The sequence below is a fragment of the Papilio machaon genome, chromosome 14, assembly GCF_912999745.1.
Source record: "Papilio machaon chromosome 14, ilPapMach1.1, whole genome shotgun sequence".
Taxonomy (NCBI): domain Eukaryota; kingdom Metazoa; phylum Arthropoda; class Insecta; order Lepidoptera; family Papilionidae; genus Papilio; species Papilio machaon.
The window spans coordinates 7631952-7644630 of NC_059999.1; the positions used below are offsets into that span (position 1 = coordinate 7631952).

General features: G+C 37.3%; 1 protein-coding gene across 7 annotated transcripts in view; it reads left to right on the forward strand.

The window, feature by feature from the left end:
- LOC106708443 overlaps positions 1 to 12679 on the forward strand; it is a 55264-nt gene that overhangs the window by 30276 nt on the left and 12309 nt on the right. For all 7 annotated transcript variants that reach the window (XM_045681034.1, XM_045681028.1, XM_045681030.1 and 4 more), the window contains one exon: positions 7607 to 7725. In XM_045681034.1, the coding sequence (XP_045536990.1) occupies positions 7607 to 7725 (119 nt within the window). The remainder of the gene's footprint in view (positions 1 to 7606; positions 7726 to 12679) is intronic.

A 12679-nucleotide genomic window follows, 5' to 3' on the forward strand; every position in this document is an offset into this window, starting at 1 on the left:
AAGTAATAAATTAGTAAAACGAAGTGAATGTGTCGTTTTAAAAGTCGATTTATTGCCATTTTCTTATCGATAGTCATTTGTTTGACAAACTTAATGACGTCGTTTGTTATTCGAGTCGTAATTCTTCACGACACTATTTTTTTTTAATATTATGTTTATTGAATTTATTAAAACAGAAATAATTCATTAAAATTAACATGATTCATTATAATTAAAATGATTTCCAATATAAAGTAAATTAGCAAGATTTCTTTATTGGCTAATTTTTTTACACAAAAATAGATTATCTACAATTTTAATGTCCTGTATTTTAAGGAGTTTGCAAAAAATAAACAAAATTCGAAATTTAAAATTGTATTCGCCTATTATGAGAGTAAAAGATTAAGTAACAATTATTTATTTTACATTAGACAAATATTTTTGTAAAGAATAAATAACTTTTTGGTATTGGACGACAAAATTACAGACACAAATAACGAAGAAATTAGTTTCATGACTTCATTTTATTGACTATAATATAACATAGTATATATATTATATGCAAGTGAAATACGCGTCATTAAGCTGTAAAGAACATAGTGTAGAGAAATCGATAAAACTTTTTATGTACTACAATTTCTAACGTGAACCCAAGTCTAGACATTAGAAAGCTAAATCTACTGAGATCTGTGCAAGCAGGTTGAGTTGTATATACTGTGCAAGTGTAATGAACATTATTTGTATTACTTTTCAATTTACACGATAATTAATATTATAAAATAAAAATTTTAGAGATCTATTTTATTTTAAATATTTATGTATGTTCATTTATAACGGCCTAATGCAGGGATCGCGAACCCATGGCACGTGTTATAATATTTTGGGCATATCACTGATCACAAAACTCATTATACATTATAAAAAAAACACTGTAGATTATTTGCTAGCATGTCAATGACCTCACTAAACACTTGTTTAGAAAAATGTCACATTTTTGCATAAAGGTTTGCCACCCCTGGCCTAGAGTCTGACTGAATCGATTTTGACAATTGAGGTGTCATTCGATTGGTCTTTTTCCCGTAGTGTTATACATCGGCACAAAACGCATATAGATGGAGAAAGTGAAATTCTAAATTATAATTTGTAAACCCAGTTCAAATCTCACTCTCCACAAGTTTTTTTACATTATAATTTTTATCGATGTTTTCGAGTACAATCTAAAATAATAAAGTGTTACTTATATAACACTAGCTTTTACCCGCGACTCCGTCCGCGCAGAATAAAAAAAAGAAAGAAAACGGGGTAAAAATTATCCTATGTCCTATTCCTGGTTCTAAGCTACCTGCCCACCAATTTTCAGTCAAATCGATTCAGCCGTTCTTGAGTTATAAATGGTGTAACTAACACAACTTTCTTTTATATATATAGATGTGTGTGTGTGTGTGTTCGTGTGTTTTTGAGAACTTTTCATCACGTTATCTGGAATATAATGAAAGATATTCGTTGTATCTTATGATATTTGGGTCCTTCTTTAGTATGTATATAGCCGTTCGAAATTCAAAACTATAACGGTCCTTTATAGATTTGTAAGCGAGAGATTTGTGCTAAATCATATTGGTGTACTCACACTTCTAACGTCCCGTTATACCTAGTTTTACGGTCATTTGATATAGTGAATGTATACTTTTAAAGTTTTAAAATTGGACAAAATCAAAAAAGGTTCGAAAATACTTTACTGCAGTCATACTTTTAGACTTTGTCTAATACTTGAGATATAAATACCACTAACTGACTAGGTTCAATTGAATCAAATAGTCAAGTGTGAAAAGATCGAATTAATGTATACAGTGAAATTAATATAGTGAAACAAGTGTCGCAACAATAAGTGTGAAATTGTAAATTCAATTTACAAAGTGTGTGCAATTCGTGCGTATTATCAAAAAAATTCTTTCTTCTTCTTCTTCTTTCTTTTCACTTGTTTTACCTATTTCTCTCAGCCCCAAAAGCAGTATAATTTTGGTATAGTTAACTTTTAACGATTAACTTTAACTTGCGTTAAATTTTCGAGAATGTAACGATTAACATTAACTTTTCGATTAACTGTGCCCACTTGTGCTGGGACGTACGTGGTAACGTATTGCGGGTTCTTTGGTGTATGTTCGGTGCTTTTCGTTGCGTTTTTCAAGTCGTTTGCGTTCTGTAGTTTTCGTTCATTTCGCTTTCAGTTGTTGGGCGTGTAAGCAACTGATCCGGCTCGAAGGACCACTTGTTTACACTCCTACGAAACTGTGTCCGGAATTCGGACGACCCAACAACTGAAAAGGAAATGAAAGAGAACTACAGAACGCAGACGACCTGAAGAATCGCAATACGTGGGAAGTATATAACTGGCAAGACAAATTTCTAACTATCGTGATTCAATAGACATAAAGCACCATCTATTGTGATGTAACAGAAACGGCGCAAACATCTATAAGTCTGGAAATAGGTATCATTGCTAAACCATTGTGTGTTCTACATGAGCTTTGTGAATCAATTATAACTAGTGTGTGAAGTCTGAGTGTATTCCTTGAATATGATATTGCCCACTGGGCTGTAGTCATTAATAATAATAATTCTGATAGCGAGCCACCCCGGCCTTTATTCATAACTTTATATATCAAAATAAGTATATTTCTAGATAACCTAAACACATAGAATACCATAGTTTTGAAAAAAAAATATAAACGCAAGATGAAATGATGCACTTCGGAACATAACAAAAAAACAAAGGTTAAACGCATCTGTCCCTCAATATTTCTCCCAATCTAAAATCAATCTTATGGAATAAGTTTTGAGAATCGAAATTAATGTGAGACCTGTTATTTTAGATAGTCAGCCTTTCATTTTATAGTTTGCTTGTTGAAATATAAACCTTATTAAAATCTAGTCAAGATTTAAATTAGTTTGATGGAATATTTTGTCTGTTTACGGCAGCGGAAGCAATTCGGTGCATACCGCATATGTACGCCTCGTGGGATATCAGGTAAGAAGGTTCAGGTTTTTTATGAGTTCTCCATTGTTTTTATACAAATTAAACAATTGGTACCTCAATAGCATTTACTTTAAATCAATATACAAAAAAAAACACACAATATTTTCTCTTCAGTTTATTTAATATTTTAAAGTACTGGAAAAACCAATCTAAAAAAGAAGTAAAAAAATGTCATAAAGAAGGTTTTTACATATTTTTTTCAGATTTGAGTTTCATTCATTCATTTGGATATCGAGACCAAATTATGAAAAACCTTAAGAAGTTACGAAACAAAGTTGCACAATAATATTTCGGACTGCATTGTTACAAGTCAACAGTCTATCCTCCATTTTGATTGTTATTTATTTCCCGCCCGCCGCCATTTCGTGAAAGATATCTCTTTGGTAAAAGCTACTACTTTGGTGACAATATAATAATAATAATATAATAATAAAAGCCTTTATTCACTGACCTTTTTAACTTACATGCTATTCTTATAAAACAGTAGTATTCTTAAATCTAATTAACATACTAAATACAATTAACAACTAATACTAAATTTATTGGCAACCGCTTTGGTCAGGTTGTCTGTCGACATAGGCCTCCCCCAATTTTTTCCACGTCTCTCTATCCTTGGCATACCGTCTCCATCCTTTTGGCAAGTCGTCCTCCCATCTTTTTATTTGACCTCCTCGTTGTCGTTTCCCGTTCCTCGGATACCACTCTATTACATCTTTAGTCCATTTTTCATTATTAGTCCTCATTATATGTCCAGTCCAGTTCCATTTAAGTTTTCTTACTGTTAGTAACACGTCTCTGACCTTTGTTCTTTTCCTTATTTTTGAAGTTGGCCATCGATCTCGTATTCTTATGTTGAGCATACTTCTTTCCATGTTACGTTGACAAACTACGAGTTTCTGGTTGTTTTTTCTCGTCTCAGGCCAAGTTTGACATCCATAAGTGAGACATGGTACATGGTACATGTGTTATATAATTTGCTTTTTATTGCCATAGGAATTGTTTCATTTTTGACTATTTCTTTTAGAGACCAGTACCTTTTCCAAGTGTTACATATTCTTCTATCTATTTCTTTAGAAAACTAGTCTTTTATTGAAATAAGTTGTCCTAAGTATATATAATCATCTACATATTCTAAAGTTTCTCGTCCTATTACTATATTTTCTTTTACGGAATTCGTCATTACTTTAGTCTTCGTTGGGTTCATTGATAGACCTGCTTTCCTACTTTCAACATCTAATTGCTGTAACATAGTTTGTAGTATACTTGGTTTCTCAGCGAATATTACTTTGGTGACAATAATTCACAGTGAATTATTTGTTATTATCTATTGCCCGCGACTTCGTCTACATGAAATTCAAATTAAATTAATTAATATTCAAACGTTTTTCTTCAGTTCTTAAAATTAACAAACAAAATTCCGCATTTGTCCAAGCAATTTCATGCATCTTTGTTTTACCTTAATATAAATAACAGAAAACCTAACATCATTTTGTTATGTTTCTATAATATTTTAAATGCAAATTATCATTACCATAATCCATTCATTTTCCTACAATTTGCTCTAAATCCATAAAATTGCCTCTATCGTTGTAAATCACTTTCGTAATTCACGTTATATAATCGATTAGATTTCATTCGATTAAATCAACTTGATCGAGTTAATGAGCCAAAGCTCGTGTAATCAATTTTAATTACCCATTCTCATTCATGTCAATACTAAAGTTTGCAATTTAGACCAAAAGCAATTAAGTATTAAGATCATCTTAATTCAATTTTTTTTTATCAGATATTTTTATATCCTTTCATATACATAAGTAAATATAAACACAGTTAAGTCCAGAATGCGTTTAAATTTGTAAGTAAATATGAATTTCATCTTTGTCTTAAACAACGTAGTATTTTGGGAATTTGAAACTTAAAGTACTAGGAAGCAAAAGATATAATAAGTTTAATCTCTATTATATTATTTTGATAATTAACTCTCAGAGTTGTTTAATGGTACACTAAAAAAAATGGGTATGACAGTATTGGTATGAATGTGATAATAATTTTTTAGATTGTCATTTTTAACAACTATAACGATTAGCATATAATTAACAAGTGAACGATACAAATGCTATGGTTACATATATGACAGGCTTGTTACGAGAATTAGTTGCTCTGACAGGTCGGTTACATGGGCACAATTCAGCTGCAGTTATATTACGTAAGGATTTTATTTATGAGTCTATTGTATTTTTGTTAGAAGATTTCATGGCAATTTGTTATGACTTTTTTAAGATTTGTTGTCACTAAGTACTTATATTTGTGCATAATTATAATAATAGTTGTAATTTAAACGCAGTCTTTTCAAAGAAGTTAAAGGTTAATAAACAACACAAAGATTAAGATACGAATGAAACAATTCGATAACAAAAAAAGTTAACAAAGCGATTAGCAGAGAATCCGAAGCGCGTCTACTTCGCACGTCCTCTGCATTGTCTTGAACACCTACAAACAGTACCGCTAGACCGGTCTCCACGGCTGACCTGCCCAAATTATATTCTACGTTTAAAACCTATCTGACTGCAGACAATTTTCAACTCTCCACTATTCAATTTAGGTTTCAAAATCATATTTTCTAATATTCTTAATGGATTAAGGTATCATTCTCAGCAACAAGACAAGATAAGCATTTTGGCACGTGCTACATTAAAAAAAGAATATAAATTTTAAACACGCTTTTGTTAAAAGAAATACTTTCCCCGTTTCTATCGTACGGTAATCGTGCTAACTTGCTTTATAGCTCTCGAATTAAGTCCTAACAAAAGTCCAACCGCAAAATTCAAACAACTTAATCATAGATTATTACGAAGAAACGCGAACTGGGGTAAGCAGAAGATGGTTGAGCGAATCTAGCTTATTACTCTAGAACATAATGATATCAATTTCCGTAAAGAATTGAGGTTTTACACTTTTATTGGCGACATAGTCAATGTATTTAGATTGAGGACAGGAAATATTCTTGACCATTAGTCTCGTTCTATTAAACCAAATATCTTTGATTCTCTTCCGAGTCTAGTATAACAAAAACATGCTGCGGACGGACTTAAGTGTTCACTTATGGTTACTCTAAGTGTAGATTTGTCGTACTAAATCTTCACTAAGCTACAACATAAATGATAATTAACTGCTCCAGTGAGCTTTTTGAACATCAGTTATTTAAAAAATTCACCCTTGTTACATCTATGGTAAAGTAAAATTACTACAAACTACACAAGTTTTCTTTCTTAAGACTACATCATTCCATAATGAAGCACATTTTCTAACAACTATAAACTATATATGTGCATAAGAAATGTTTATAAGTTGCAACTAAGTTTCTATTTACTTAAAAAGGTTAACACAAAAGTGCAACTTCATGCTACATAATTAACAATTAGGTAAAAAATAATAATTATTAGTTATTATTTCTCAGAAAGATAATGACGGTCGTAACGAGCACCTTCAAAGCCATTTCGTTCTTTTCTTTAATCTAATACTATTAATATCTTAACTTTCTTTTTCTTTTCTTTTCCTTCATTTTATATAAGATTTTCTATTTCATATTCTTGTTTCAATCCTTACCTGACGTATGTTTTTTAGATTGTTAATCGCTTCTCGCTGATGTTATTAACAGTGGTAGATCCCGCAACAACAATATTTATTGGGTCCACGAATTGGTTGGGTCGACCGGTGCAATACCACGACCATACAGAAGACAGGCGTGAAGTGGAAGCAATTCCGCGTTTCGTCTGATGAGTGTGGTACCAGAAGCCTAATTTTAGTCCTCTTTCCCTTCTCACCCTTTTCCTATTAGGAAAGGATGGGAAGGGGAAGTGGATTTGGCGGAAGTGGGGACGCATAGGAAGGGAAAATATCCTCTTTCTGGGCGTCCCCTTCTCCGTTGATTAAAGGTAGGCAACGCATCTGCATTTGCGGATGTCTTTGGGCAACGGTCGCCTCGCTATTTCGGCGAATTCTGGTGGCCGTTTGCTCGTTTGATATAAAAAAATATTAGACATAACCAGAAATCATTTTTATTGTTATACGATTTAAGGGTAAAATATACCGTTTATAACCAATTTGACACGTGTTTAACCAAACTATATCTAACTGTATTTTTTGGAATAACACTGTAAGTTGTTGCGAATGGTTGTAAAAAATTGATGCCATTGGAGAATACTGGTAAAGTACTCATTACACTGATTGAGTCACTAAAGATCAGGTTACGCGACTGTGGTACTTTGTATGTTTTTTTGTGATACAGTTTAAATTAAGCTGTTGCAACCTGTTATTGACTTAATTAAGTTTTCCGTTAAAGTTGCTTACGGACGAAATGAACCAATTTCTACGTATAGGCTAGCCACACGACTTTGCTCGTGTGCGACCATTTTTTTTTGTATGAAGTCACGCGTCCTATTTAAACTAGAGAGGCCGCGACTGTTATAAAATATGGCTACCACATTTCAATATAGAATTATGATTTTCCCACTGTTCTCACAGAACAACGTCTTACAACGTCTTTTCTTTTCCTTTATTGATGTGTTTCTCATGTAGTAATGCTCTGTGCAGGTGGAGTTGAGGGCGGACCGCCGTACAGGATGCCACCGGCGCCCGAGGCAGCGTTGCCCGGCGCCCCTGCGCCTCCCGCGCCCCCTGCGGCCCTGCACACACACTCCGCCAAGTTCCCGGTAACAACCTATAATATTTAAACAATGCGTTTGCGTTGGGGTTAGAGTCAAATAGTCGAATATTTAAGTAATTTATATTAACATAGATAATCAAAGCAATTTAAGTCTCTAATCTGAGTTATCGTGGGTTTCTGTGAGCAAAATGCCCGTTTAAAACATATTGTTGTTATCTTTGTTTTTTTTTTTTTTCAAAGACAGACAGACAGGGATGACGATTTGTTTTATATGGATATTTTGGTATCGGAAACCAACGTCTAATCGGTTACATTACCGTGATTCCCACTGCAGAAAACCTTTACAGAAACATATTGTTATCCCTCTTACGCACTTTAAAAACAACAGAGATGAGTGGAAACGCACTGTTACGTCTGTTAACAAGTTTAATACTTATACGAACATTGCCATACCTACTATCTGGCAATCTGTCCATCAATCTACAAACACGTTTGACTGATTTAAAAATAAAAACCGCAATCTATCATTCCCAGAGGCGTTCCAACGAAAGTTTATGTTATTTATAGATGTCATCGACAAAACGTGAACATCGTCCGTTTGTAATTTGTCTAGGCAGACAATAAAGAATCGCGGTTTCGCATGCACTTATGACATTGCGGCTACCATTGAAATTTCATCTTTACAATTTGCCGGAATATTATATAACACGTCACCTTGTAAATAAAATCATTCTATATGCAACGAGACTTCACGATTTGCCTAGGCAAATAACAAACAGGCGGCGTCCACGATTTGCCGGTGACATAGACAGGTAGATCTTACCTGTCATCCTTCCGTCACAGGTCCACTCAGGTTCTATCTACAATCTAGACGGACTAGTTCTCAAGGTCAATGCACTCTCACGCCATCTGTCGCAAACAAAGATTGTTTCATATTGATGTGATAGGTACCATTGAAAGTGTTTTTTTTTCACTTGCATTCTCGACAACGTATCAGATTTCTTTTCTTTCTTTCAATAGATAAAACAAATGTATTCCGCATGAATATATTGCGATGGAATATATGTGAGGAATAACTTGATTTGCAATCTTTTGAGAAATAGAAAGCTTGGTTACTTACGATTCAGCGTAGATCGTAAAATTCTAAAGTACTCTATAGGTGATATAGCAGTATTATAACAATACTAGCTGTTGCTTGCGACATTGTCTGCTTGGAATTAATAAAAAATTGTCTAAGTTACTTTTGCAAACGTTAGCTACATTCTAGTAATTACATGGAACAAACATGGTCAGTGGAAAGATAAAATTGTGAATATATAAAATTTAAAAATTGGTTTATCGTTATAAATAAGAAAACTACACCATGTGTACGAAACATAATTTTTTTTATTTACACTCAAATTTCATTTATTTTATATATGTATAATATTTAGACTGGAACGTTAATGTTTTTTTCATGCAATTTAAAACGTACGTAAGTAAAAAATTACTAAATATACTGTTAAATTTTATTATTATGCTTATCATGCTATCACAAAGTTTTACTCATGTATAACAAGACTAGATGTCGCCCGCGACTACGTCCGCGCGGAATTAAAAAAAACGTAATAAGTAGCCTATGTGTTCTTCCAGACTATGTTGTACATCTGTGCTAAATTTCATTAAGATCCGTTCAGCAGTTCCGGAGATACCTTCAAACAAACATTCATCCATCTAAACATTCGCATTTATAATATTAGTAAGATGTCCCTATTATCGTTCAGATATTGGAATATTTAAAATAAATATATCAAGATCTAAATAATTAGTCCACATATTTCCATGGTATTAAGAATGTAACTGTATTCATAAAAAAGATAATTTTGCATACAAATTTTGCTCATTGACTCAATTAAAATATGCCTTTTTGCCCCGGGCTGGGGTATGCGTGTACGTCAGAGAGGATATCTGTTCTCGTCGCCTCAGCCTTCTTGAAGGTAGGGACCTATCTCTTTTATGGCTGCGCGTAGATGGCGACGACCATCCGCGGGTCTATGCGTGCCTTTATAGGTCCTATAGCGGTAATGCCGAAACAGACCGACTCATGGAGCAAGTCCAAACGGCTACAGATTCCGTTCTGGCACAGATCCCCTCCGCTGAAATCGTGGTACTAGGCGACTTCAACGCCCATCATGCCGATTGGCTTGGCTCTCGTACCACCGATCATGCGGGGAGATCTGTCCACGACTTTGCCTTGTCTTATGACCTGACACAGCTGGTCACCTCGCCCACGCGAATCCCAGATGTCGAAGACCATACACCTTCCCTGTTGGACCTTCTGCTGACTTCACATCCGGACAGCTATAAGGTTTCCGTCGAAGCCCCTTTGGGCTCGTCAGACCACTGCCTGATCCGGACCACAGTGCCCATCTCGCGTCGCCCACGGTTTAAACCGAATGGCCTTCGCCGAGTGTGGCACTATAGGTCAGCAGACTGGGATGAGATGCGGTCCTTTTTTGCATCCTACCCATGGGAGAGAGTTTGCTTCAGGCTGGATGATCCCGACGCTGTTGCCGATTCTGTCGCTGATGTGGTGCTTCAGGGGATGGATCTTTTTATTCCATCTTCAGATGTGCCCATCGGAGGCAGTTCTCGACCCTGGTTTGGTAAATCCTGCAAATTAGCCTCGCGCTACAAGCAGGATTGTTATCGAGCCTGGGCTGAGGCGTCAGCAGCTAGGGATGTAAATACCAGCCAGTTAAAAAAGAAGTATAACTCTGCCTCCAGGTCCTTCAAAAGAGTGATTGCCAAGGCAAAGTCCGAACACGTGGCCAGCATTGGTGAGAGGCTAGTGCACCTTCCTTCGGGAACTCGTGCGTTCTGGTCTCTTGCCAAGGCTGTCCAGGGGAATTTCTGTAAGCCGTCCTTACCATCTTTGCGCAGGGAGGATGACTCGTTGGCCCATACCGCAAAAGAGAAAGCCGATCTTCTGGGCTCTCTTTTTGCGGCCAACTCGACTCTGGATGACAAAGGTAACTCGCCGCCGAAAATCCCACGCGGTGAGACCTCTATGTCCGAAATCCAGTTTATCCAGAGATCAGTGCGGAAATCGCTGCAATCTCTGGATATCCATAAGTCGAGTGGGCCTGACGGGATACCCCCCATCGTGCTTAGGACTTGCGCTCCTGAGTTGGCACCGGTTTTAACGCGCCTGTTCCGGTTCTCCTACTCCTTAGGCGTTGTCCCGAAATCATGGAAGACTGCCATAATCCACCCGATCCCGAAAAAAGGCGATAGCTCAGACCCGTCCAACTACAGGCCGATCGCCGTTACCACCTTGTTCTCGAAAGTCATGGAAACGACCATCAATTGCCAACTCATGAGGTACCTTGAGGAGCATCAGCTGATTAGCGACCGTCAGTACGGTTTCCGACAGCGTCGCTCAGCTGGTGATCTTCTTGCGTACCTCACGCATCGATGGTCGGAGGCGATCGAGGGCAAGGGGGAGGCCCTGGCGGTTAGTTTGGACGTGGCCAAGGCCTTTGATCGGGTATGGCACAGAGCACTTCTCTCGAAGCTGCCTTCCTACGGGCTGCCCGAGAAACTATGCGCCTGGATTGCCAGCTTTTTGGAGGGTCGAAGCATCAAGGTCGTTGTCGACGGTGCATGCTCGGACCCCAAACCAATTAATGCCGGTGTCCCACAGGGCTGTGTACTGTCGCCCACCCTGTTTCTTCTGCATATCAATGACATGCTGCAAATTAGCAACATCCATTGTTATGCAGACGATAGCACGGGTGATGCATTGTACACGGCCCGCGCTAACGTTTCTCGGGCTACTGCCGATGAGAACCGGACCAAACTTGTGTCTGAACTGGAGACCCTACTGGGTGAAGTTTCGGATTGGGGTCGACGAAATCTCGTTGATTTCAATCCCAAAAAGACACAAGTATGCGCCATTACCGCTAAAAAACAACCCTTTGTCGTGGATCTTCGTTTCGAGGGCACTCCCCTGGTTGCCTCAGACAGTATCAGTATTCTCGGCGTTGACATATCGAACGACGTTCAGTTTCGCGGTCATTTGGAAGACAAGGCCAAGCTGGCCTCCAAAAAACTGGGTGTGCTCGGTAGAGCGAAGCAGTATTTCCTACCGGGCCATCGCCTTCAGCTCTATAAGGCGCAAGTTCGGCCCCACATGGAATACTGCTCGCATGTCTGGGCGGGATCACCCCAGTACCAGCTTCTTCCATTTGACCGCATACAACGGAGAGCGGTTCGAATCGTCAACGACCGAGTTCTTACTGATCGGCTCGACACTCTGGCGTTGCGGAGGGACGTTAGTTCCCTCTGCATTTTCTACCGTATTTACCACGGGGAGTGCTCAGAAGAGTTGTTTGGAACAATTCCTGCCGCCGAGTTCCGTCATCGGACGACCCGACAGACCGCCAAGTTCCATCCACACCACCTCGATGGCTGGCAATCCACAACCGTGCGGTTTTCGCGTAGCTTTCTACCGCGTACCGCCGCGTTGTGGAATGGTCTGTCCTCGGCGGTATTTCCAAACCGCTACGACTTAGGGTCCTTCAAGAAGCGAGCGTATCATCTTCTCAAAGGCCGGCAACGCATCTGCGATTCCTCTGGTGTTGCAGATGTCCATGGGCGTCGATGAACACCTTGGTGTTCCCGCTGCTCGTTTGCCCCCTTCTCTTATAAAAAAAAAAAAAAAAAAAATGAAACATATTACTTTTTATTACTATTACAAATTATTTTTATCAAATGTTTAATACAAAATTAAATGCAAATTATGTTTTAATGATTACAACATTGTAATTATGTGCAATTAGAAGTTCGTTAAATTTTATTTTCGAAAATTTTGTTCTGTTCATTCGCACGTGCGGATTTTTTACGCCGCGTTAAAACTCGACGTTGATATGTATTTGTTCATACGACAGCGCTTTTAAAACGCGACACTTTTTGATTAAAAAGTGATTGCAATTATTAGATGTGAATACATCTCAAAT